This window comes from Leuciscus leuciscus, assembly GCF_965113295.1.
Source record: "Leuciscus leuciscus genome assembly, chromosome: 21".
Classification (NCBI taxonomy): Eukaryota; Metazoa; Chordata; class Actinopteri; order Cypriniformes; family Leuciscidae; genus Leuciscus; species Leuciscus leuciscus.
Window position 1 is genome coordinate 1,196,733 of NC_138745.1, and position 24,853 is coordinate 1,221,585.

Below are 24,853 nucleotides of genomic sequence, written 5' to 3' on the forward strand. Positions count from 1 at the left end.
TATGAAATAATGTCACAGCACAAGCTTTATTGTTTACATCTGTATTTCGATTAAAGTTTATTTCAGGTAAAGAATGTCGCATTAAATGCCCAGATTAAAACAGCATTTCTAAAATTTTATCTAAAAAATTTAAAATAAAGTTTTTTTTAAGCGAGACTCAGTTTTGAGGTCCTCCACACACACACACACACACACACACACACACACACACACACACACAAACAGTCTCTCACACACACACACACACACACACACACACACACACACACACACACACACACACACTCACTCACACAAACACACACACACACGCACACTCTCACACACACATTTTCTCACAGACACTCTCAAACACACTCACTCACTCACTCACACACACACACACACACACACACACACACACACACACACACACACACACATCTTCTTTCAGACAAGTGGAAATTAAACATCCAAATACACATTTAAGAGTTTCTTTTATTGCACTTTATCTCTTAGATTTCAATCTTTAAAGGCTTTGAGTTTAAGTCAGTATCTCCACTTAGCAGCTTTACACACAGTTTTATTCATATCTATATTCTGAAAGTTTGTTCATACATCATTCGCCTGATTTATATAACATGATTTTACGAATAGACCAATTATGAACCTGGCTTCATGTATGCAAATGAGTGCATATTTAATTAGATAATGCCTAATTTAAATATTTAAACATAGCATTTAGGAAAACATTTAATGAGCTGTGGAAGTATGGTGAGATCTATCCTTTAAAGGGGTGGTATAATGACCTTTTAACAAGATGTAAAGTAAGTCTCTGATGTCCCCAGAGTGTGTGTGTGAAGCTCTAGCTCAAAATACCCCACAGATATTTTTATATAACATGTTACAATTGTCATTTTTTGAGGGTCACTTTTTTTGTGTCTGTCCCTTTAAATGCAAATGAGCTGCTGCTCCTGGCACAGTGGGCGGAGCTTCAAGAGCTTGTGTGTGTGTGTGTGTGTTTTATTAGCAGCTTCGATTACCTTACACAGACACACACTGAAAATTTCAAAAACTTTTAGAGACTCAAGAAGTGACAACATGTAGACAACATTTCTGAATGGTTAGTTGATGAATATTTATTGCTGATGTGGAGTTAATTATCTTCTAGTCATTGATTAGCATTTTCTGTCATTATAATCTATAAATCGTGTTCAGGGGGCGGAGTTTATGTAAATTCTAGGGTTGGTGATGTCACTACCAGCCGTTTGTTGGATCCAACTCCTCCCACCTTACATATACCTAAACCTACCAATCTCCACCCCTTATATCTGGATCCAACTCCGCCCCCTTGATCTCATGTACTGCAGTGAGGTGCTACTGGTTTGTTGTAGTCCTTAAAAAGCGATTTCTGTAAAAGAAAATATCTCCCTTTGCTTTGAACTTTGAGCGTTGTAACTTTGCAGATGTTGTTTATGCTCAAACAGAAACATTACACACTAACTAAAGCTAGAAAAGTCAAATCATAATCAACCACCCCTTTAAATCTTTCCTCTATTGACCTGTAAGTGCCTTGCTTTATTCTGTCTATCCTGAGCAGATCCTCTTGTTCCTCCTCGCTCCGTCTACTTGAGCTGCTCGGCGGCTCCGTCCCTCACGCCCGCGGACGCCACCGCGAAGAAGCATCCGGGCATCAGCGCGCGCGTGATCAGTGCGAGCCACGGGATAGGGTGCGCGAGCAGCACCTCACGTTTCTGCCGGTTCACCGTCCTCACGATCTCACGCGCCAGACTATCGGGACTCACGCCGTGGGTGTTCAGCCAGCTGTAGATATCTGAAACACATCAGAGGGTTTGTGATGGCAGGAAATGCCAAAGCTACCAAACAGGTGTCGCACTTTACCATCTCAGGCCCTGTCCCAAATGACACACTCTGGACTTGTGGACCTCCTCAGAGTCCACACTTTGATGACGTCATGTAGTGCAGACCTATAGGGCCCTTGACTCGAGTCCACGAGGGCGCATTGAGAGGTATTTTTGGGACAGACTCGATCGTCTCGCCGGAGATAACAGTCTGGTCTCATCTCCATGTCCACTACACAGCCGGCTTTACAGTTCTGTATTTTGATATTGTGTATGCCACCTGGGCATTAGACAATAGATACATCATGCTTATTTAAATGATGTATACAGTTGTACATAATAATACATAATGTTCCATTTGAACTAAGATTACAATTTGAACACATAATGAAACTGTGCTTGAGTTTCAGATGAATTTACAGGTTTCAATATTCATACCCAAGCCCTGACATTCGGTTCTGTTTATTTAATGAATCATAATGTGATCGTATTATTCAACGCACTATTATTATGTTTGAGACATCAACCACTGCTCGATGACCATAATGTTTGTATAAACTGCAGGCAACAACTGGTAAAATGTTAGCCTGGTTAAAACCAGACCATTCTCAGTAGTAACTGAGTTATGGTCTGGCAAAGCTTCATTAATAACTCATTTCCAAAGGGGCGTCACCAACGGACGTCGCTCAAATGCCTCTGGGCGCAATTGGATAGACCTAAAACCAATCAGAGCGATCGTTATCGTGTAAAGCCCGCCTCAACGTTTCTGATTGGTGCCTCGATTTGGACGGATTAGAAATGGGCTTGAATGAGCTCTTTCCCAGACTACTTGCAGAGCAAATCTACATTTGCCAGAAGTTTGTCTGGGTTTTCCTAGTAAAATGTACATCTAGGTCATAAAAAACGTAATATTTTCTTCTCAGCATGTCAACAATTATCCGTGAGTGAAATCTCCTCCCATCCGTTCTCTGATTGGCCTTTTGCAAGGATTCCTGGGTAGTTAGAGTGTGTGGAGCCTGCATCTATGCAGAAGACCGCTTCAAGGGTACATAGGGGGCGCTGCTGAGCACACTTCAGAGCGTTAGAGGTCCCATGACATGCTACTTTTTGTAGGCTTTAATATAGGCCTTAGTGGTCCCTAGTACTGTATCTGAAATCTCTTTCCAAAAATTCAGCCTCGGTGCAGAATTATAGCCACTACAAGCCAGTCCCAGAATGAGCTTCCTCCAGACGGGCCGTTTCGGTGTCTGTAGCTTTAAATACTAATGAGGAGGAGAAAGGCGGCGCAAGGTGGAGGGTGGGTGTGGCCTTGACCATCTTGCGCAACGGTAACGTGGCGTGCATGTTTACGTTGGATATAGCAATGGCACGAAGACACGCAGTCTTTCAAGCATTTCAGTTTGACCCAGAATCTGATCCAGATGGAGAAGCAACAGATGAAGAAGTTGCAACTCAGCGGCTCCAGCAGGACGTTTCCCAATGGTTAGTTTAAAATATTATGTCTGGATACGGTACTTTATCCGGATGGTTTACAGTTATTATCATGTAGCTAACGCTAACCTACTGTTGCCTTTTCATGAGAGATCTGTAACGTCTGTATTTATCTTATTACAATTACATCAAGCTCTGCGATCTTGAAATGCGGATATAGCGCGCGCCATATAACCAACAGGAAAACGGTTATCCAAATAACAAAGACGTGTACAACACTCGCGTTACAGTGTGTGTATTCACACACATAAACTGCATAGCTAATGTTACAGCCACATTCTACGTGTAACAATCTAGGTAACCATAAACAGTAAAGCAACACACTTATATATCATTAGTTGACTTACTTGTCCGAGGTGTGTAGCTGAGCCAAAGAGAGTGATCCAGACTTTAGTTTCAGACGTTCAGCAAGCCCAGCTCTGTATTGACCCTTCGGTGTTCATTTGTACATCCAATTATTGAGCAATTGTTATGCTTCGCTCGCTCAAAAGCCATGATATCTCTCGTGGACAAACTAAAATCGCGCGCGCGCGTTCTTACTTCCTAGCGCATTTTCTCATGGGCGGAAAATATTCTCTGGGCGGGCAAAGCAGAGAAAGGGGAGGTAACATTTCCTCCTTATGACGTCATAAGGAGGAGATTCAAGATCAGTGCGTATGAGCCTCCATTTTCTCAAAGGCAGAGAAAGATAGCAAAAGCTCGATTTACACCGATTGAAATTTTTTGAAACTTGGGGACCATATACAGGCTAGGGGAACTCATATTAATGTTAAAAAACCTCAGATAGTGAAAATTTCATGTCATGGGACCTTTAAAATCCTGACTGGGACGGCCTATGGACTCGTAGACTCGGCGAGCACGCGACCACATCCACGAGACCGGAAGTCCACATGAAGAGCACCATTTGGGACAGGGCCTTGGGACAGGGCCTCAGAGGGGACCAAAGGCATTTTGTTTACAGGTTTTTTCAACTGCTTACACACAAAATCCTTACTTGCGACACCTGACACAAATCACAGTCAGTTGCTTCATTCCAAAACACAGCCTTCATTTTTATTTTCGTTTTAGTTACTTTAGTACATCATTATGTTAAACTAAATGAAAATAATAAATATTTTGATAACTAGATGAAATAAAATGTCTTTTCATTTTTTAAAATATTTCAGTTCATGTGTATTTTATTTCAAGTAGCGAGTATTTTCGGAAAAAATATTTAATTAAAATCCTTAAGATAAATTTACTCGAAAAACAACAGTGAATAAGATTTAGACTTGTTTTCAGAGAAAGTATCTTTAATATAAGTGTAATATTTTGTGTAATCTTGCAGAGGTTGTTATACTAATATCAAGTGACAATATCTGTGATGAAGTAAACAAGCAGAGCTGCACGATTCTGCATGAGCTGAGAATCACCATTTAAAATAGAGATCACGATTCTCCCGGACTACTAAACAATATAACATTCAATTTACTAGAGCTTCTGACAAAATGTCAACTGCTGAAGTCTATTTAAAAAAAATTTGATTTGATTTGATTTGATTTAATTTAATTATTTTTTTAAAATCAGTTTGAGTGAATGATTCAATGACTCACTCATAAACACTTGTTTCGTAACTGGATGAATCAGTGTTTTTGAACGAATCTCTTGCTTGAATGATTCAATGACAAATATATTTTTATCAGTAACTTGTCGCCATCTACTGGTGTAACGATGTAACTGACACAGTCTTTATAGAGGGAATGCAGTGACGTCACTTTCCTGTGGGAACACACTCTGAGTGGCAGAAGAGCTGCTGAGTGACTGGATTTAATAGTGGAAACTGTGAAAACACCAGTAAAACAGACAATTATCAGTTTAAACTAAAGGTTGGACTCGATATAGTGTTTCTTACAACTTCCCGAAGATCCAGTGATCCGTGGATATTGCCATGCAGTTTCCTGAGGTTTATATGAGCCTCTCAGTGTTTCTGCCACTCAGTGTGTGTAACCGCAGACACTCCGGCTGATGGTGACGTCACACGCATAACCCATATGATCCCAACAGAATCTGATTTCAGCTCATAAACTAACAAAATGATCCTCTAATAAACATAAAAAGACAAATAATTGGGTCTAATCAATACCTATCAGAATTGAATACAATTAAACATTCTCTTGAATCGTCTGCTATTTTATCGCTGAGCTTGTCGCAGTGCATTCTGGGATTGCCTTTTTTTCCAATTTGTTATAGATTTGTTGAATGTTTTCCAGGCCCTTGATTGTTCAAAACCTGGCCAAATGTTCTGAACATGATTTTATATATATACTATATTACTATACATATTCATAATTTTCATTGAAGTATGCAGGAAAAAATGTGTGTGTAAAAATACTATATATATTTGAATTACATTCTGAACATGATTTTTTTTTATGCTCAAATTTTGTCATGTACCATTTTTATTTATTTTTCCAGTTTTTCATGATTATATATATACTATACTATACATATTCATAATTTTCATTGAAGTATGCAGGACAAAATGTGTGTGTGTGTATATATATTGCATATCCATTCAGGAAAACGTGTGTGTGTGTGTGTGTGTGTGTGTGTGTGTGTGTGTGTGTGTGTGTATGTATGTATATATATATATATATATATATATATATATATATATATATATATATATGGAGAGTTATATTTAAGTTCAGTAATTTCACTTAAATGACAACTAATAGGTTATTTTCATTGCCATTTAAGTGAAATTACTGAAACTTAAATATACAAGCTTGATAAAAATGATAATTTTAGAAGAATATTTCAGATGGCTTAGAGGCTTTTGCATCTGAACTCTTCATATATATACACATGTTTTCCTGCATACTTCAATGAATATCATGAATCACTTCCAACTGCAACACTCGTGATGATCCCTTATATTCTTGTTCACTGGGTTTTTGAAGGTGTGTAACCAACAGAATGTGCGTGACTCAAATACAGTTCGCTTTCAGCAAAGGTGCGTCAGGAACCAGGTGTACCCAAGGGTGTATGCCAGCATTCTTACTTTACAAACTGAACGACTAACTTCAGGTAATTGTATGTTCCTGCTGCTGCTCGACAGTGAGTCAGTGACGGATGCGCTACTCACAGGCCCAGAGGCGGTTGGTGGGCGGGGCTTTAGTGGGCGGGGCTTTAGTGGCCTCGGGGGGCGTGGCCTCAGTGGGCGTGGCATTAATGAAGGTGTGGCTGATGGTGCTGACGGAGATCCCGAACTCCTCCACTTCCGCTCTCAGACAGTCAAAGAACGCCTGGACCGCATGCTTGGAGGCAGCGTCTTCAACACACATTTAGGCAGAAATCAAAATTGATTGAATATTGCAGTGTTTATTATAAATGATTTATCTGTGCACATCATTAATGTTCTTGGTAATCTTGAATCAGAATAACAGCGACTTCTCTTCTCTGACGACGAGGGCGGGGCAACCTGTCACTCACATGAGATCCACCAATAGCAAAAAACAACCATCCAATCAATTCCCCACAGACACAATCAAGCCCCGCCCACATTTGTTCTTGTTCCAGAAGCGTTTCACTCGGATACACGAATTTTGAAAGTGTTTTAATCCAGCTTTTAATGTTGTTTATGTGTCTATGTGGTGTTTTCAATATGCTTTAAGACAAACCATGTGTAAGTTCATAAGTCGACAGCATTGCTGAGTATTTCCTCCTTAAAACTGCAGTGAACCAAAGACAGTCTCAAAAACACGCTTTGAAATCGCTGGTGTTTCTGACGTCACAAACTACCTTGTAACCAATCAGATCAACGTGTGATCGTCAACCAGTGGATCTCTGAGCTGAGTGAGTGAGTGGAGGCGGGGCTCATTTGCATATTCATAGAACCGCGCATACTAAATGAGGCGAGGGTGTCGAGTTACATTCAAGATATTTTAAGACATCAAGAATGTTTTTTCAAGGAAAAAACTTTTAAATATGCCATTTTGGTGATCAGAGATGAGATTTAAGGGATAAAATGACTTTAAGGAAAGACTCTACATGCAAAAACACATGTGCTTCATGTAAACGGTGTTTCTGTGCAGTGACTCTTACAGCAGGTTCGGAATGGAAGAGCCAGTTTCCCTTGGATGCTGTTGACCAACACAAACTGACCCGTCCGTCTGGTGATCATCAACGGCAGGACGCCTGCAACAAAAACAAGCAGCTCTTTTTATCATCCTTTCCACCAGTAAACGCTGGCCACGTTCCTCGCTCTACACTGTAAACAAAAAATCTGTTAAATTTACGGTAAAAAACTGCCGCTGTGGTTTCCAGAAATTTACAGTAAAAATACGGTAGCAACATTTTAGGTTTTACAGACGTAACTTAAATTTACCGTATTTCACTATCTGATATAATGTTAATTTACCGACCTGTTGAAGTACTAATATCTGTTTTGTACCATTGTAATACACTGACAACCACCAATCACAGTGGAGATGAGAGTCACATGATCAATCAAAGCTCATCACAAGCAGCTTTTCCACAAGAGAGTTAATATTGATATATAGAAGCTGCACAGTGTCATTCACACACACACACCATCATGCTGACACACATGACATTTAAAAAATGACGTTCTTAATTCACTTATACTGTAAATTTAACGGTATTTTACTGTAAAATTACATTACATGATGTATATGGCTAGATCGATCACAGTTATTCACCGTAAACTTTCTGTTAACCAATTAACAGTTTTTCACCGTAGCATTTCTACAGTCTGTTACCGTTAAAATCCCGATCATCTTTGACTGTGTACCTTTGGCGAGCGTGATGGGCCCGAAGTAGTTGACGTCCATGACGGTCTTGTCCATCTCTAGGGAGAGATCCTGCACGGGTGCTTTGACCTTCATGCTGCTGTTGCAGATCAGCACATCCACACACCCGTAACACTCGCAGATCTCCGCGATCGAGTCCGAGAGGCTCTCCGTATCACTGAAGTCCAGCAGGACCAGCTTCGGTGTGAAAGTCTGGGAAACAGGGACGATAGATAGAGTAGGAAACCAGATTATCTTTCAATTGTGATTATCTTAGAATTATCTTTGGGTTCAGTAATATAAGAAATACAACTTTCAAAAACAAATTACATTTTAAAATATATTAAAATAGAAAATAATTTTACATTATTACTGTTTGTACTATATTTTTGATCAAATAAGAGACTTCAGAAGCAGCTTCTTTCAAAAACATAAAAAAATATTATCAACCCCAAACTTTTGTAAAGTGATATATGTATATATATATACAGTATGTTGTAAACTTAATATATTTAATTAAACATACGATTAGTTAAATATATATAATAAATAGAGAGAGAGAGAGAATTCAACAAACAACAAACTTAGTTTACAGAAGAAGAAAAAGAGAGAAATATATATATATTTTTGTAAATATTTATATATCTTTACTGGAGCAAAATTATTTTCTGCTGTTCTTTGATCAAATTAACAGTGAGTGCTTTTAATGATTAATGTCTTTAACACTGCATAATCATATGTAATAATCATAATCATAAATCATAATTTAATGTTTAATAAACATGTTCAACATGTTGTTTGTGATGCAGTGAAGAGGAACAGCGTTTCAGACTCGTGGACGTTCAGCTGTCAGGAAATCCTGCCATTGTTCATGACAGAGGAAGAAACACTGACCGAGACACATGGTTTGAACTAGAAAAACCCTGAAAGTGAAGAGACTGCGTGATCAAAGTGAGAATGTGAAGCTTCGGGTCTGAAGTTTAAGGGTTTGTTCACCCAATAATGATTTACTCTCCCTCAAGTCATCATAGGTGTATATGACATTCTTCTTTCAGACGAATACAATCTGAGTTATATTAAAAAATGTCCTGGCTCTTCCAAGCTTTATAATGGCAGTGAATGGCCGTTTCTGTTTTGAATAAAAAAGTTTCCATAAAAGTGCATCTGTCCATCATAAAAGTGCATCTGTCCATCATAAAAGTGCATCTGTCCATCATAAAAGTGCATCTGTCCATCATAAAAGTGTATCTGTCCATCATAAAAGTGCATCTGTCCATCATAAAAGTGTATCTGTCCATCATAAAAGTGTATCTGTCCATCATAAAAGTGCATCTGTCCATCATAAAAGTGCATCTGTCCATCATAAAAGTGCATCTGTCCATCATAAAAGTGCATCTGTCCATCATAAAAGTGCATCTGTCCATCATAAAAGTGTATCTGTCCATCATAAAAGTGCATCTGTCCATCATAAAAGTGCATCTATCCATCATAAAAGTGCATCTGTCCATCATAAAAGTGCATCTATCCATCATAAAAGTGCATCTGTCCATCATAAAAGTGCATCTCTCCATCATAAAAGTGCATCTGTCCATCATAAAAGTGCCTCTCTCCATCATAAAAGTGTATCTGTCCATCATAAAAGTGCCTCTCTCCATCATAAAAGTGCATCTGTCCATCATAAAAGTGCATCTCTCCATCATAAAAGTGTATCTGTCCATCATAAAAGTGCCTCTCTCCATCATAAAAGTGCATCTGATAAAAGTGCATCTGTCCATCATAAAAGTGCATCTGTCCATCATAAAAGTGCATCTCTCCATCATAAAAGTGCATCTGTCCATCATAAAAGTGCATCTCTCCATCATAAAAGTGCATCTGTCCATCATAAAAGTGCCTCTCTCCATCATAAAAGTGCATCTGTCCATCATAAAAGTGCATCTCTCCATCATAAAAGTGCATCTGTCCATCATAAAAGTGCCTCTCTCCATCATAAAAGTGCATCTGTCCATCATAAAAGTGCCTCTCTCCATCATAAAAGTGCATCTGTCCATCATAAAAGTGCCTCTCTCCATCATAAAAGTGCCTCTCTCCATCATAAAAGTGCATCTGATAAAAGTGCATCTGTCCATCATAAAAGTGCATCTCTCCATCATAAAAGTGCATCTCTCCATCATAAAAGTGTATCTGTCCATCATAAAAGTGCCTCTCTCCATCATAAAAGTGCATCTGATAAAAGTGCATCTGTCCATCATAAAAGTGCATCTGTCCATCATAAAAGTGCATCTGTCCATCATAAAAGTGCATCTGTCCATCATAAAAGTGCATCTCTCCATCATAAAAGTGCCTCTCTCCATCATAAAAGTGCATCTGTCCATCATAAAAGTGCATCTGTCCATCATAAAAGTGCATCTATCCATCATAAAAGTGCATCTCTCCATCATAGAAGTGCATCTGTCCATCATAAAAGTGCATCTGTCCATCATAAAAGTGCATCTATCCATCATAAAAGTGCATCTGTCCATCATAGAAGTGCATCTGTCCATCATAAAAGTGTATCTGTCCATCATAAAAGTGCATCTCTCCATCATAGAAGTGCATCTGTCCATCATAAAAGTGTATCTGTCCATCATAAAAGTGCATCTGTCCATCATAAAAGTGCATCTGTCCATCATAAAAGTGTATCTGTCCATCATAAAAGTGCATCTGTCCATCATAAAAGTGCATCTGTCCATCATAAAAGTGTATCTGTCCATCATAAAAGTGTATCTGTCCATCATAAAAGTGCATCTGTCCATCATAAAAGTGCCTCTCTCCATCATAAAAGTGTATCTGTCCATCATAAAAGTGCCTCTCTCCATCATAAAAGTGCATCTGTCCATCATAAAAGTGCATCTCTCCATCATAAAAGTGCATCTGTCCATCATAAAAGTGCATCTCTCCATCATAAAAGTGCATCTGTCCATCATAAAAGTGCCTCTCTCCATCATAAAAGTGCATCTGTCCATCATAAAAGTGCATCTCTCCATCATAAAAGTGCATCTGTCCATCATAAAAGTGCCTCTCTCCATCATAAAAGTGCATCTGTCCATCATAAAAGTGCCTCTCTCCATCATAAAAGTGCATCTGTCCATCATAAAAGTGCATCTATCCATCATAAAAGTGCATCTCTCCATCATAAAAGTGCATCTGATAAAAGTGCATCTGTCCATCATAAAAGTGCATCTCTCCATCATAAAAGTGCATCTCTCCATCATAAAAGTGTATCTGTCCATCATAAAAGTGCCTCTCTCCATCATAAAAGTGCATCTGATAAAAGTGCATCTGTCCATCATAAAAGTGCATCTGTCCATCATAAAAGTGCATCTGTCCATCATAAAAGTGCATCTCTCCATCATAAAAGTGCATCTCTCCATCATAAAAGTGCATCTGTCCATCATAAAAGTGCCTCTCTCCATCATAAAAGTGCATCTGTCCATCATAAAAGTGCATCTGTCCATCATAAAAGTGCATCTGTCCATCATAAAAGAGCATCTGTCCATCATAAAAGTGCATCTGTCCATCATAAAAGTGCATCTATCCATCATAAAAGTGCATCTCTCCATCATAGAAGTGCATCTGTCCATCATAAAAGTGCATCTGTCCATCATAAAAGTGCATCTATCCATCATAAAAGTGCATCTATCCATCATAAAAGTGCATCTATCCATCATAAAAGTGCATCTATCCATCATAAAAGTGTATCTGTCCATCATAAAAGTGCATCTATCCATGATAAAAGTGCATCTCTCCATCATAAAAGTGCATCTGTCCATCATAAAAGTGCATCTGTCCATCATAAAAGAGCATCTGTCCATCATAAAAGTGCATCTGTCCATCATAAAAGAGCATCTGTCCATCATAAAAGTGCATCTGTCCATCATAAAAGTGCATCTGTCCATCATAAAAGTGCATCTGTCCATCATAAAAGAGCATCTGTCCATCATAAAAGTGCATCTGTCCATCATAAAAGTGCATCTATCCATCATAAAAGTGCATCTCTCCATCATAGAAGTGCATCTGTCCATCATAAAAGTGCATCTGTCCATCATAAAAGTGCATCTCTCCATCATAAAAGTGCATCTGTCCATCATAAAAGTGCATCTGTCCATCATAAAGTGCTACACAGGCTCCGGCGGGTTAATAAAGGCCTTCTGAAGCGAAGCCATGCGTTTGTGTAAGAAAAATATCCATATTTAAAACTTTATTGACTAAAATAACTAGCTTCAGGCCAAATGAACATACGGATTCCACTTCAACCTGGAAGAGGCAGGACATTTTTTTTATATAACTCTGATTGTGTTCATCTGACAGAAGAATGTCAAATACACCTAGGATGCGGGAGAGTAAATCATGGGCTAATTTTCAGTTTTTGGGTGAACTGTCCCTTTAAGAATGAGTTCTGTGCTGTACTTTATACTCACTTTACTGGGGTCTGATCCACTGCTCAGCGAATCGTACAGGGACTCGAGCTTGTCCCAGCTGGGCCCGCACAGAACCAGCCTCGCCCCGCCGGCGTGGAACAGTCTGGCACACTCTGAACAACACCAACAGACAGACAATCAGAGGAGAAACACTGGAGAACACAGAGCACACACTCCAACACACTGGAACCACTGGCTCCTCAGACAGCATCATAGTGTCGGCCCACATGTGGACTCCACGCGTACCAGACCCGGGCCGGATCTGGGCCGACACTATGTTGCTGTCTGGGTCTAATTTACTTTAGATTTCAGATCAGCACCATGGAAGCGAATCCGAGCGTTGATGATACGTTGGATTCAATGTGAATATATTCTAGCCATTTCATTCTTAACCAACGTACAGTTGGAAAACAGAGTAAAACTCGAGCGTTTGAGCAACCGAACACACTTCTCTAACCCATATGGCTCTGTGACGCGTCAACGCTCGCTTTGGTCAGGTGGTGTAGCACAGGGGGCGGAGCTTTACATTCTAGAGAGCATTTGATTGGACAGAAGATGTGATGAGAAGCTGAAGTCTGCGGTGATCCATTCCAGCGGAAGTGAGAGACTGTAAGTTTTGAATGCTTATATCTCCTAAATGTGAATTTTTGTCATTGTCATTTATGCTCTAATAACTTTTGAACCACAAGGGCTAGAAACTACATTTCCATCATGAAAATGTTTCCACCATTTTGAATCTTCAGATAAACCTCTTTTTTTTTTTAAATAAAGCTGGCTCAGATCATCTTCAGACCATGCTGGCACAAAGTTTTTAGAAGATTTTTAATAACCCAACCGTTATCGAATAACAAGCCAACGAATTTGACAATAAGCTCGCCAAATTGGATTCGAAGTTACATCTCTGCAACGCTTTAGCGCATTGAGACGAAATTTGGTACATGTCATCATAAGCATGACCTGAGGCTACTTGCATCGTTACGGCACAGCGCCACCTACTGGTCAGGAGAAATGAAAAAAATAAAAATTGTTTGAACTTTTTCTAACTCCTAGACTATCGGTCCGATTTTCACCAAAAATTGTCCCAGATCATCTTCAGACCAAGCTGGCAACAATTCATTAAAAGCTTTTTGATCGACTAAATCGTTCACAAATAACTCCAAATCTGAGGCTGTAACTCTGCAAAGCTTTGTCATATTGACACCAATCTTTGTCCATCAATGTTTGCTCACACTGACCATACAACATCAACTGGGAGATAGTACATGAGCAATATATTTGTTACAGTGCTTAATAAATGCTTTAGAAGGGTTTTTATCTGTTAGTTTGTGTTAACTAATGTAGTTAACTGATGTTAACAAATGGAAACCTTTAAAAGTAGATGCTAAAGATACAGAAATAATGGAGGATGAGCAAAAACATGATAAAGGTGTTCTCTGCTCGTTCCTTGTGTGTGTGTGTGTGTGTGTGTGTGTGTGTGGACTCTTATCAGTCCAGTGCTTTGTGTGGTCTGCTCTCTCTCTGATAATCTGAAACCTCTCTCTTTCAGGTCTTTGCTCTCTGTCCTGTACAGTTGCATAAACTTAAAGCCACTGTTTCTAAAGAACTTTTAACTGACTTTAAAAATAATAAAAAATGCACACTATCACACTGTATAGAACATTGTGAACACAAGCTTACTCTAAATAACATGCTTTGATCACAATACTTGGAAAACTTCATAATAACTTCCATATTATAATAACTTACATAAAAACATTAACAAAAAATATTAACAAAAAATATTAAAGTGTTACAAATGCCTCTTTATGACCAAAAATGACAAAAAATGTAGCATTAAAAAAGCATGTTCAGTTACGAGACATGATAAACGATGGTGTTTGTTGTCACTGATGGTGACGTTATGAAATTTGTGAAACGCAACATTTTCTGTGAATAACTAAAGGCTTTGAATATTGTGCATAAGTCATACACACTACTTTTCATTGCTTTTTTAGAGGTTATTTTCCATTTGTAAAGACTGACACTTTTTATTGTGCAGAAAATATATCTCCAAAAGATATTATAAAACATTCTGTATATAACTCTTATATTGTCCACTGTCAAAGGAGATGTGACAATCTCAGTCACCATTCACTATTCATAAGATGCACTGAAAGTGAATGGTGACTGAAGCCGACTCTGCGTTCTGTGATCCACGGAACATTTTTATTGTACATCATAAAATACTCATAAAACGTACTTATTGAAATTATTACAAGGTGTAACCATACTATTACTATCTCTTAAAATGTTTAAATAAAGGTTCTTTATAAGCCCTATATGTTTCCTTAAAGAACCATCCAAGGAGAATTTCCACAAAAGGTTAAATTATTAAAATGTCCATAACCCTCCGGTGCTCTTTGGTCATTTGTGACCGAATTATTATTATTATTATTATTTTATTTTTTTACTTCATCGTAATGGTACAAAACTTGGTAAAGGTTTTAAACACACACAAAAATAAATTCATGGACATTGCGTAAAAAAGGTTAAATGGACGCTGAAAAAAACTGTCACTTGTTTTGTTCTCTGTCAAATATCAGCACATTGGAAACTAATGGAGACGAATTTCCTCTAGTGGAAGGAAATTTGCACGACAACAGTGTTTGGTGCTTCTTGAACAGATACTGTCAGGATTCAGATAAATAAAATAAAATAAGTTATATAAATGAATAACTGGAACTTGTAAACAAAGAAATAAAACAAGACTGCAGCCTTGAAGACAAGCTAAAGAGAAAATAAATAAAAGATTAGTTCACAAAAGCAAAAACAAGAGGTGAACCAAAGCTTGGAAGAACTAGAGCAAAATAAAGACTAGGATTTGACTAGAATAAAAATCAGGAACAAAGAAAATTAATACAAAGATATAACTGACTGACAAGCTGAGCAATAACACACACACACACACACACACACCACATGAGGGTCAGGTGAAAACAATCAAGCAAATGAGGACTAGACAAGGACTAAACAAGGGGACGTAACGGGAAACAAGGAGGCGGAACAAAAGCAGGACAAACACAAACCCCGTGCTGACACACAACACAAACATTTACATTTACATTTATTCATTTAGCAGACGCTTTTATCCAAAGCGACTTACAAATGAGAACAATAGAAGCAGTGAAACTAACAGTAGGACGACAATATGCAAGTGCTATGACCCTTCTCAGTTTAATCCAAATGCAGTAAATGTAAAAAAAATATTTTTTATTATAGAACAGAATACAATAGAATAGAAGAGAAAGTGTTAGTATTACTGGATGAAGTGCTGTCGAAAAAGAAGCGTCTTCAGCCGTTTCTTGAAAGTGGCTATGGACTCAGCAGCTCTGGTTGAGTTGGATCATTCCTCCAGCAGGGAACAGTCATGGTGAAGGTCCGAGAAAGAGATTTTGTGCCTCTTTGAGATGATGCACCACAAGATGTTGTTCGCTTGCAGAGCACAAGTTTCTGGATGGCACATAAGTCCGAAGTAATGAGTTTAAGTAAAAGGGAGCAGAACCAGTGGTTGTTCTGTAGGCAAACGTCAGTGACTTGAAGTTGATGCGAGCGGCAACTGGCAACCAGTGCAATTTAGTGAGGAGAGGAGTGACGTGTGCTCTCTTCGGCTCGTTGAAGACCACTCTAGCTGCGGCGTTCTGGATCAGTTGCAGAGGTTTGACTGTGCAATCTGGAAGACCAGCCAGGAGAGCATTACAATAGTCCAGTCTGGATAAAACTAGCGCTTGGACAAGGAGTTGTGTAGCTCTGATAGGAAGGGCCTGATCCTCCTAATGTTGTACAAGGCAAATCTACAGGACCGGGCAGTTCTAGCAATGTAGTCTGTGAAGTTCAATTGATCATCAATTACTACACCAAGATTCCTGGCTGACCTTGATGGAGTTATGGATGACGAGTCTAGCTGAATGGTGAAGTTGTGGTGAAGTGTTGGGTTGGCCGGGACCACGAGTAGCTCTGTCTTTGCAAGGTTTAGTTGAAGGTGATGGTCCTTCATCCAGCAGTAAATGTCTGTCAGGCAGGCTGAGATACGATCAGCTCCCGTCGGATCATCTGGCTGGAATGAGAGGTAGAGTTGTGTGTCATCAGCGTAGCAGTGATAGGAAAAGCCATGTTTCTGAATCACAGATCCTAGTGATGTCATGTAGATGGAGAAGAGAAGTGGTCCAAGCACTGAGCCCTGAGGCACTCCAGTAGCTAGATGTTGGATCTTAGACACCACACCCCTCCACGATACCCTAAAGGACGTACCTGAGAGGTAAGACTTGAACCATTGGAGTGCGGTTCCCGAGATGCCTTTCACAAACACAGAGACATGAAACAAAGACAACACAGACGAGACTGAACCCGGACAGAAGCAGTATAAACCTCAAATTTGGAACACAACTTGTTTCGGTTTGTTGCTTTGATTGTCTCACAGTTTTAGAGTAAAACGTGTTTTGGAATATATATATATATATATATATATATATATATATATATTTCAAATGAAAATTTGAAAATAGTATTTTTGTGCATTTTACATCACAATGAACATAAAACTCTATAACTTTTTCACTTCAGCAATAATCTGCCGAGTCTCTTCTTTACAAAGAGATCAAACTTCAGTCTGTGGTCCGAAGCATTCGAGATTTATGTAATATTCAAATATATCAAATTTTCAGTTCAATGCTCAAAAAGTTAATTAAATGGATTATAGCTACGGCATAAATATAATTTAGTACAGTAAAATCCCCTAAAAATACAAAACATTAAATAAGAGACATTATCAAACTAAAATATTGTAAATTAATTTAATTGAAATCAGTCATTTTTGAAAACACCCTTTTTGGACCCTTTACTTTCAGGAGTAGCGGAATCAGAACCATCTAAAGTCCAGTTTATACTGGCTTTGTTTGATTTAGCGGTGAATGAGTGATTAATAGAGCACTAATGAAGCATTACCACTCCCCATCCCGGACACAGCGTCTGTGATCACCACCACTTTGTTCCGCACCGTGGACTTGGACATGAAGCGCAGGACCTCGTTGTAAACGTAGTAAACTCCTGCGAACAGGACGATCATCAGCGGCAGGACCATCACAGACGGGACACCCATCTTCTGCAGGACGACAACACAGTCCTCAACGCATGCATGGCTTTAGCAACTTTATAACATGGATAGGCCTATATGTGGAATATAAAACGTTTCCATGTTTGATTTGCTGAATTTTTTATTTTTGAATGTTTTTATGTTGAATTTTCTAAATTACAGAAAAAAGGTTTCCATGTTTGATTTGCAGAATTGACAACTGTAAGTTATAGAATCTAACCTTATGTAGCCCCGCCCCTTTTCAGCTCTGGCTCGTTGTCTTTTGACTTCCGGTCTGTATTTTCACAGCGATTCTGCGTGTTTATTAATGAACGGCTCGTTTTAAAATATTCCCGTTCGACTGACATTTGTTAAGTCACCTGCTTTAAACATCACAGTCCTCATGATAACGTTCGTTAACTTTACATTAAGTAAATCCACTTAAAAAGCTAGTTACTCCTGGACAGCAGCGCCATAGAGATATACAGAGCGACCGCAAAAGCGGAAGTTCAAAGACAATATTCTAAAGATGGCGGTAAGGCGCATAAGGTCTATATTATTTATTTATTTGTACTCCAGGTCATCTTAATGTATATTTCTCTGAATTTGATGCTTTGGAATATCATGATAATGATTATGATTATTATTTATGATGACACACTAAGACAAAAGGTCATAAAAGTCATGACTTTTATCATAATCATGACATAAAAATTATAACTTAGACAATTATGGCGTATAAAAGTCTAAATTATGACATAAAAACACCATGTTAACTAAGGTAGTTAATAATGTTAACTAATTAACCTGTTACCACTAAACTTAATGGCTTTTCGTTTCTGTCCCATGTGCATTAATATATAAACAACACAATTCTGAATGTTGACCAAGTGCCTCTAAACATGAAATGCTTTTGTTTTGAGAAATGATTGTTAACAATCACAAAAAAACTGAACAGTAGTGTGTATATACAGTAACATGTGTCAGTCCTTCCAGTACAGTGTCTGAGGACATGCTCTATAAATATCACACTGACACACAGAAGAAGCTCATATTTGGACATGCATAAAGAGAATAGATGTTCCTCATCGCTGCATGCCGTCATTTAACCAACAAGTTGCATTTTAACAGAACATTTCCCAGTGGAACACAAGCAGAGTCACAGACTGAAATGCTGAGATATATATACAGTGTCAAACGCAGGAAGCCTCGCAGGCGAGCGTAATCTGTGTTATTTTCAGTGTACTTACAGTGTGCGTAAAGAGTTAAGTTCAGTGTAAATGAGTGTTGTTTTCCGTTTAAACAGACTCAAGCCTGTCGTCCTCCGTTCATTCAGCCGGGAACCTCGTCCGCAGGATCACGGCTCTTTTAATAGCTCGTGTGTGTGTGTGTGTGTGTGTGTGTGTGAACACTGAAGGCATGTGGAGAGGCATGCAGTCCATCACACACACCACTGACTTCATGTAGAAACACATTATTTCAAGCTGTCCTTTAGTAGAAACAATTACTTACTAGGGTTATGGTTAGGAGTTTGGTTTAGGGTTAGTTGTGTTACATTTTTTTAATTGATAATGCATATGTAAAATATTGTTAAATGCATATATATATATATCTTGAATGGAACTCAAGAAAGATAAAACCATTTAAAAAAAAAAAAAGTTCAGTTTAATGATTTTTTTTGTTGCAAAAATGCATGCATCAAATACTTTATAAGAAATATTTCATCAAATATTATATTGTATTGAAATGAGTGATGTGAATGTGTTATCTGCAAAGATGAAGCTTTGCAAAAATGTTTTGTCTCTGTATAGGCCTTTATAAAGGTTTCCACTTTGTATTTGCATAATTGTCAAGTCAAATCAAGTCAAGTTTATTTATAAAGTGCTTTTCACAATACAGAATGTATCAAAGCAGCTTCACAGTATTACATTTAAAAAATAATAATTGTATATTATTTTTTATTTTTTACTCCAGATCCCATCTTAATGGATATTCCTCTGAATTTTACACTTTGGTAAATCATGATTATGACACACTAAGACATAGTTATGAGACAAAAAGTTGAAATTAGCTACAGGCATGACTTAAAAAGTCATAATCATGACAGAAATTGTCATGGTAAGTAAATTTTATGAGACAAAAAGTCGAAATTATGACTTAAATAGTCCTAATTATGACATAAAAAGTCAAAATTATATAATGCAAAGTCAATATTATGAGACAAAATTGACTTAAAAAGTCAATCATGACATATAAATGTCGAAATTATGACAGATAAAATTATGAATTATATAATGCTGGCATAATTATGAGAAATTCTGACTTAAAAAAGTCAATTATGACACAAAAGTCTAAATTACGTCTCAAAAAGTAGAAAGCATGACTAAAAAAAGTCTTAATTATGACAAAAAGTCGAAATTATGACTTTCTAAGTAATATGACTTGTTAATTATTATTATGACAAGTCATATTATGAGATAAAAAGTGAAATTATGACATAAAAAGTCATTATGAGAAAAAAGTCGATTTAAAAAGTCATAATTACCACATTTGAAAGTTGAAACTATGACTTAAACAGTCCTAATTATAACATAAAAAGTAAAAAATATACAATGCAAAGTTAAAATTATGAGACAACATTTCGAAATGATGTCTTAAAAAAGTAAATTTTGACTTATAAAAGTCGAAATTATGACAAAAAGTAAAAATGATTACTTAAAGAGTCATTATTGTCAAAATGTACTTGCTAAGTTATATTCATGAGATGAAAAGTGAAATTATGACAAAATAAAAAGACATAATTTTGACATTTTTCTTCTTTTTTTATTTTTTTATTCACATATTTAGGATTTAGTATGTCATAATTTCAACGGTTTCCTCATAATTTAAATGTTGATTTATCTGTATGCTTTTGAGGGGAAAGTCCTCCATGCTCACTCAGTAGTGGCCACAGGGTGGACATCTCGAGATCAGTCCTGCTCTCGCGCTCCGAACTCTCGCGAGATCAGAAGAAATTCCAGCAGCGGCTCGCGCGACCTCCCTCCATTGGGAAAGCTCGAGCGCGGCTGAGGGGAGAGAAAACAGACCCTGTTCGCCCTGGAAAACCCTTTAAACCAGGCGTTTATCGCTGATCATGGAGCCGTAACGTCTGACAGAAGACATGTACGGAACCGGAGGAGGATAACATGTCAGGTTCACCGAACAGAGGGATTTTTAAAGCTCCGCTAAACGAGCAGCGGGAGAGGCTTGATTAGCGAGCTAACGTTAACTGACGCTAACTAACGTTAAACTTCGAGCCGGAGAGAGAATTTGCCTTTGGGATTAAAAACCAGGATATACCTCCAGTTTTTCCGTTACTTTTCCATCACCTCCTAAAAGATCCAGTTTAATTTTCCCTGAGGAACACGTGAAATAATCGCTTTGTTTACCGCTTGCACAATTCCAGCATTGATTCGCGCAGAAATGAGATTAGAGAGTCGCTTTGTGAGGCAGGCCATGAACTCAACCACATCATTAACCAGAGATCTGCTTATATAACGTTAAACTACACACACTCTGCTGCTGCTGTCGGACTAGTCCGCGAAGAGAGGAGATATCCAGGTGTAAAGAAGCTGCTGATCATGTTTTGCATGTCAAGAATCGGATGAAAGAGCATCGGGATTATAACCGTCTTCTGCCTCCTCCTTTTCGCTGTTGGGATCTTGAGACGCGCACACGTACAGGAATACGATGTCGAGCGCGAAGGAAAACACGTGTAGGAAATTTCAAGCGAACATTTTCAACAAAAGCAAATGTCAGAACTGCTTCAAGCCTCGAGAACTGCATCTGCTGACGGACCAGGATCTCAATCAGGTGTGAACGCGCTTCAGGCACTCGCTTCACTTCGAATTACTTCTGGGAACAAGCGAATTATGGAAACCCATAGTAGAAAATAGTTTATAATCATGACAAAAAGGTGGCATTATTATGATATACTATATGATTTATAGGAGATGACAATTCGAAATCGATTTTGTTTCTCACTATTTCAATTTTATTCTCATAATCTATGCTAGTAAAAATATGACTTAGTGTGACAATTTAGATGTGTCATAACTATGTCATAATTAGATGAAAATTCGAAATGATTACATGGGAAATCGAAATTCACATAAATTGAATTTATGACTTATCTTAATTTCACCTTTATTCTCATAACTATGGCTTAATCCTAATTGTCATTTAGTAAGTCATCATTTCGACTATTATCTCAATTATTATGACACATAATATGTCATAATTTCATATCATCATGTCAATTTCGACTATAATCTCATAATTTTGACACTTTATATCCTTTTGATTTGTTTCTTATGTGGCAGAAATCGGGTTCCATACAAAAAGTGAAAATGTATATTTGGTAAAATGCAGTTTGTTCTGCAGTGATCATGTTTTAGTGAAGCTGATTATTGATTGTCATCATCAGCTGAATGCACTTTATTGATCAGTTTGCAGTCACCACTAATCAGCCTTTTGCAAAATCAACAACCCGTTTTGTTTAGAAAGGGTTTGTCCTGTTAACATGAACTAGTGTGTCGTGACAGGGATTGCGACAAGGCGTTTTACTGTAAAGGAAAATATATGATTTATTTATCTAATATGTTTATTTAGTCTACTTGAGTTTTCTGTTGTGGCTTGGAACGTTTGGAACATTGGATTGGCCAATCAGGAGCCAGCAGAGCTCCACTCCTGAGTTCTGATTGGTCAGAACCACGAAAATCGCTTATTTTCTACATAGCACATTTCTGTTATGTCAGGAACTAGATCTTCTAGTAAATTAAGTTTTTAATTAAAATATGTTTAATATTTGTGTATGTAGTATCCGTTCAAAGCAACAATATATAACGAATACAACCATCCTGCATTTCGTGGATCACAGTTGAAATGTTTTGTTTCCATTTTGCAAATTAAGTTGTTTCAACATGTTCCTTTTCATACAGATCGTCAACATTTCAGCTTTTTAAGACCATTTAGAATTGGGTCAGTGCGTGTCAACTCAACAAGACCCAACTTTTTAGATTTGGATCATTTTTTGTCTGGTGAAAGAAATCCATAAATGAAGCAGAAAGCCAAAATATTAAATGTCACAGATGTATATTGACTGAGTAATCCAGGGTCAAAATGACCATTTTCACCTGAGATTTGGAGCCAAATCACAGGGATCGAAAACATTCAGAATGTTGACAGCATTATTATATTATTTCTACACAGAGATTGTTCTGTTTTATGCAATTCTTCTGATAGAGGGAAACAAGATACACATATTTATTCTTCAGACATTCCTCTTTAAGTGCAGTAAGTATCAGTTGATGCAAAGCGAGCCAGATTTGGTTTGCGAAGTTTCTGAAGTTTGGTTGATTTGACAGAATGATCCAATTAAATGATGTTTCAATGTTGAAACTGTTCAGCCGAGAACTAACGACTGCTGTAGTCGCCCTCTGCACACACACACCACATTAATATATTCCATATAACTATATTCACACTAACGCTTCTTAAACGATCTACCACTCAAACACACACACTTTGGTCATTGACTGTCCATTAACTGTGTGTGTGTGTTCAGTAAAGCCTCCAGTTGAGTGGATCATGTAAGAAGACATTATTTTCTGCTAGAGGAAACTTTTAATCAAGCCAAGGGTTGTTATAATAATTAGCGTTTGTCAGGATTACAGGCACTTTATGACTTTGCTGTTGGAGATTGTGCAGTAATTGGCCATCTCGATTCTCCACACGTGTTTAGATGTGTGTGTGTGTGTGTGTGTGTGTGTGTGTGTGTGTGTGTGTGTGAGAGAGATGATCTGACGTTGGAGTTCATTTGACCATATTTCCATATTTAGCTCTTGAAAGAGAATGATGAGAGGAAAAGTTTCAGACCAAAAGGGTCTGTTGTGTGTGTGTGTGTGTGTGTTTTAATTGATCCCATACTCGCCAAGTGACGTCAGCATCCTCCAGTGTGTGTGTGTGTGTGTGTTGTGGTTTGAGTGAGATTACCAGCGGTTAACCCTTTCATAAGTCATTGTTATGGATTACATCACTCACTAATCTCGCTAAGATGACCGTACAACCTTAACCGCTTTATAGCTCTGATATTGTGTAACGTGTGAGTTTATCATTTCTTTATTTTAGTTTTGACACCGTATTATCAGATTAGACACTGAGCGTGAGTTAGACCAAGTACATTCTCCATTATCTTTATATAAATGGATTTTCACCCAAAAGCATGTAAACTTTAGTCCACTCAATCAGAGCTTCAACGTTCATGAAGAGATGGTGAAATAAATCCATGCGAATCGAGCGTTTAATCTTTATATGGATGAACAGATTTAATTCAGGCTTTTATTCACATAAAACAAACACAGTCAAACCAGAAATTATTCAGACACCAGATATCATTTCTGATATGTTTTCACTAGTGTGATCAGGACACTATAGCTCATTAGTGTAAGTGAGGAGAGCAGAAATAAAGTGACATATATTATACCCCAAAACTCTTCATACAGTGTAAAATATATACAAATTTGGGACCAGAAATGATTGGGACACTTTGAGCTGATCATGTTTTGCTGAAGTGTTTTGTCTTTAATTGCTAATGCTCTTTTTACACACAGACTGAACAAAATGAAGCATTGCTTGGTGATTGGTTGAGCTAAACTGGTATTATCTAATTGTGTAGTTAAATTTAACAGCTGACAGATATTCAACATAATTCATGTGTGAGACAGTCTAACAGAAGGACGGACAAAACCAGTCAAATATCAACTGAGTTCTGCTCATATTTTATTACCATTTTCTAAACTATAGTGAATAAACTGTGATAATGTGAGAGATGTTGAAGGTGTCTGAATACATGTTGGTTTGACTGTATTTGGTCAACAGAACCAGTGAGGTTGGAGGTGATCTAATAGTGAAATCAGAAACATTTTTCAGGCGTGCCGTAATCAGATCTAATATTCTGTCACCCGGCAGAGCAGAATATTCCAATCTCAATTAGTTTGCATCCATTTTGCCAAGAATGATTTTGGACTTTCAAGCGGTTTGCCTTATTCTGTCGATTGGTGAATAACTGTCAAACATATTTACCTTCATAGTTTTCCAAATTGAGAGATACTAGTGCATCTTAAT

General features: G+C 37.8%; 2 protein-coding genes and 1 long non-coding RNA gene across 8 annotated transcripts in view; 1 reads left to right on the forward strand and 2 right to left on the reverse strand.

The window, feature by feature from the left end:
• Window positions 1–459: 459 nt before the first annotated feature.
• On the reverse strand, window positions 460–19,088 carry dhrs7cb (dehydrogenase/reductase (SDR family) member 7Cb). Of its 2 annotated transcripts, none has more exons than XM_082152184.1 (7): window positions 18,940–19,088; window positions 17,563–17,719; window positions 12,583–12,695; window positions 8,128–8,338; window positions 7,419–7,511; window positions 6,460–6,645; window positions 460–1,813 (listed from the first exon to the last, which is right to left on the reverse strand). In XM_082152184.1, the coding sequence occupies exons 2-7, from the start codon at window positions 17,714–17,716 to the stop codon at window positions 1,605–1,607; spliced, it is 966 nt and encodes a 321-aa protein (XP_082008310.1). In that variant the 5' UTR covers window positions 17,717–17,719; window positions 18,940–19,088; the 3' UTR covers window positions 460–1,604. The 2 variants fall into 2 exon arrangements, with proteins under 2 accessions (XP_082008310.1, XP_082008311.1); XM_082152185.1 differs by having other exon boundaries at window positions 17,563–17,716; window positions 18,940–19,085.
• On the reverse strand, window positions 15,815–17,062 carry LOC309485415. Its single transcript, XR_014201188.1, has 2 exons — window positions 16,870–17,062; window positions 15,815–16,675 (listed from the first exon to the last, which is right to left on the reverse strand). It is a non-coding gene; the product is annotated as an uncharacterized lncRNA (long non-coding RNA).
• Window positions 19,089–20,698: 1,610 nt separating the features above from the next.
• LOC309485287 (myosin phosphatase Rho interacting protein) overlaps window positions 20,699–24,853 on the forward strand; it is a 71,460-nt gene continuing 67,305 nt past the window's right edge. For 2 of the 5 annotated variants that reach the window (XM_082152057.1, XM_082152056.1), the window contains exon 1: window positions 20,699–21,541. In XM_082152057.1, coding sequence (XP_082008183.1) covers window positions 21,419–21,541 — 123 coding nt within the window. In that variant the 5' untranslated portion in view covers window positions 20,699–21,418. The remainder of the gene's footprint in view (window positions 21,542–24,853) is intronic. The other 3 variants (XM_082152058.1, XM_082152059.1, XM_082152055.1) reach the window with 2 other exon arrangements.

Excerpts from the sequence above, each read along its gene's own strand:
- dhrs7cb (XM_082152184.1), bottom strand. The coding sequence starts at position 17,716 with ATGGGTGTCCCGTCTGTGATGGTCCTGCCGCTGATGATCGTCCTGTTC. Across the intron at positions 8,339-12,582 it reads GTGGATCAGACCCCAGTAAA|ACTTTCACACCGAAGCTGGT; the intron begins GTGAGTATAAAG and ends CCTGTTTCCCAG. Across the intron at positions 1,814-6,459 it reads CACCAACCGCCTCTGGGCCT|ATATCTACAGCTGGCTGAAC; the intron begins GTGAGTAGCGCA and ends GATGTGTTTCAG.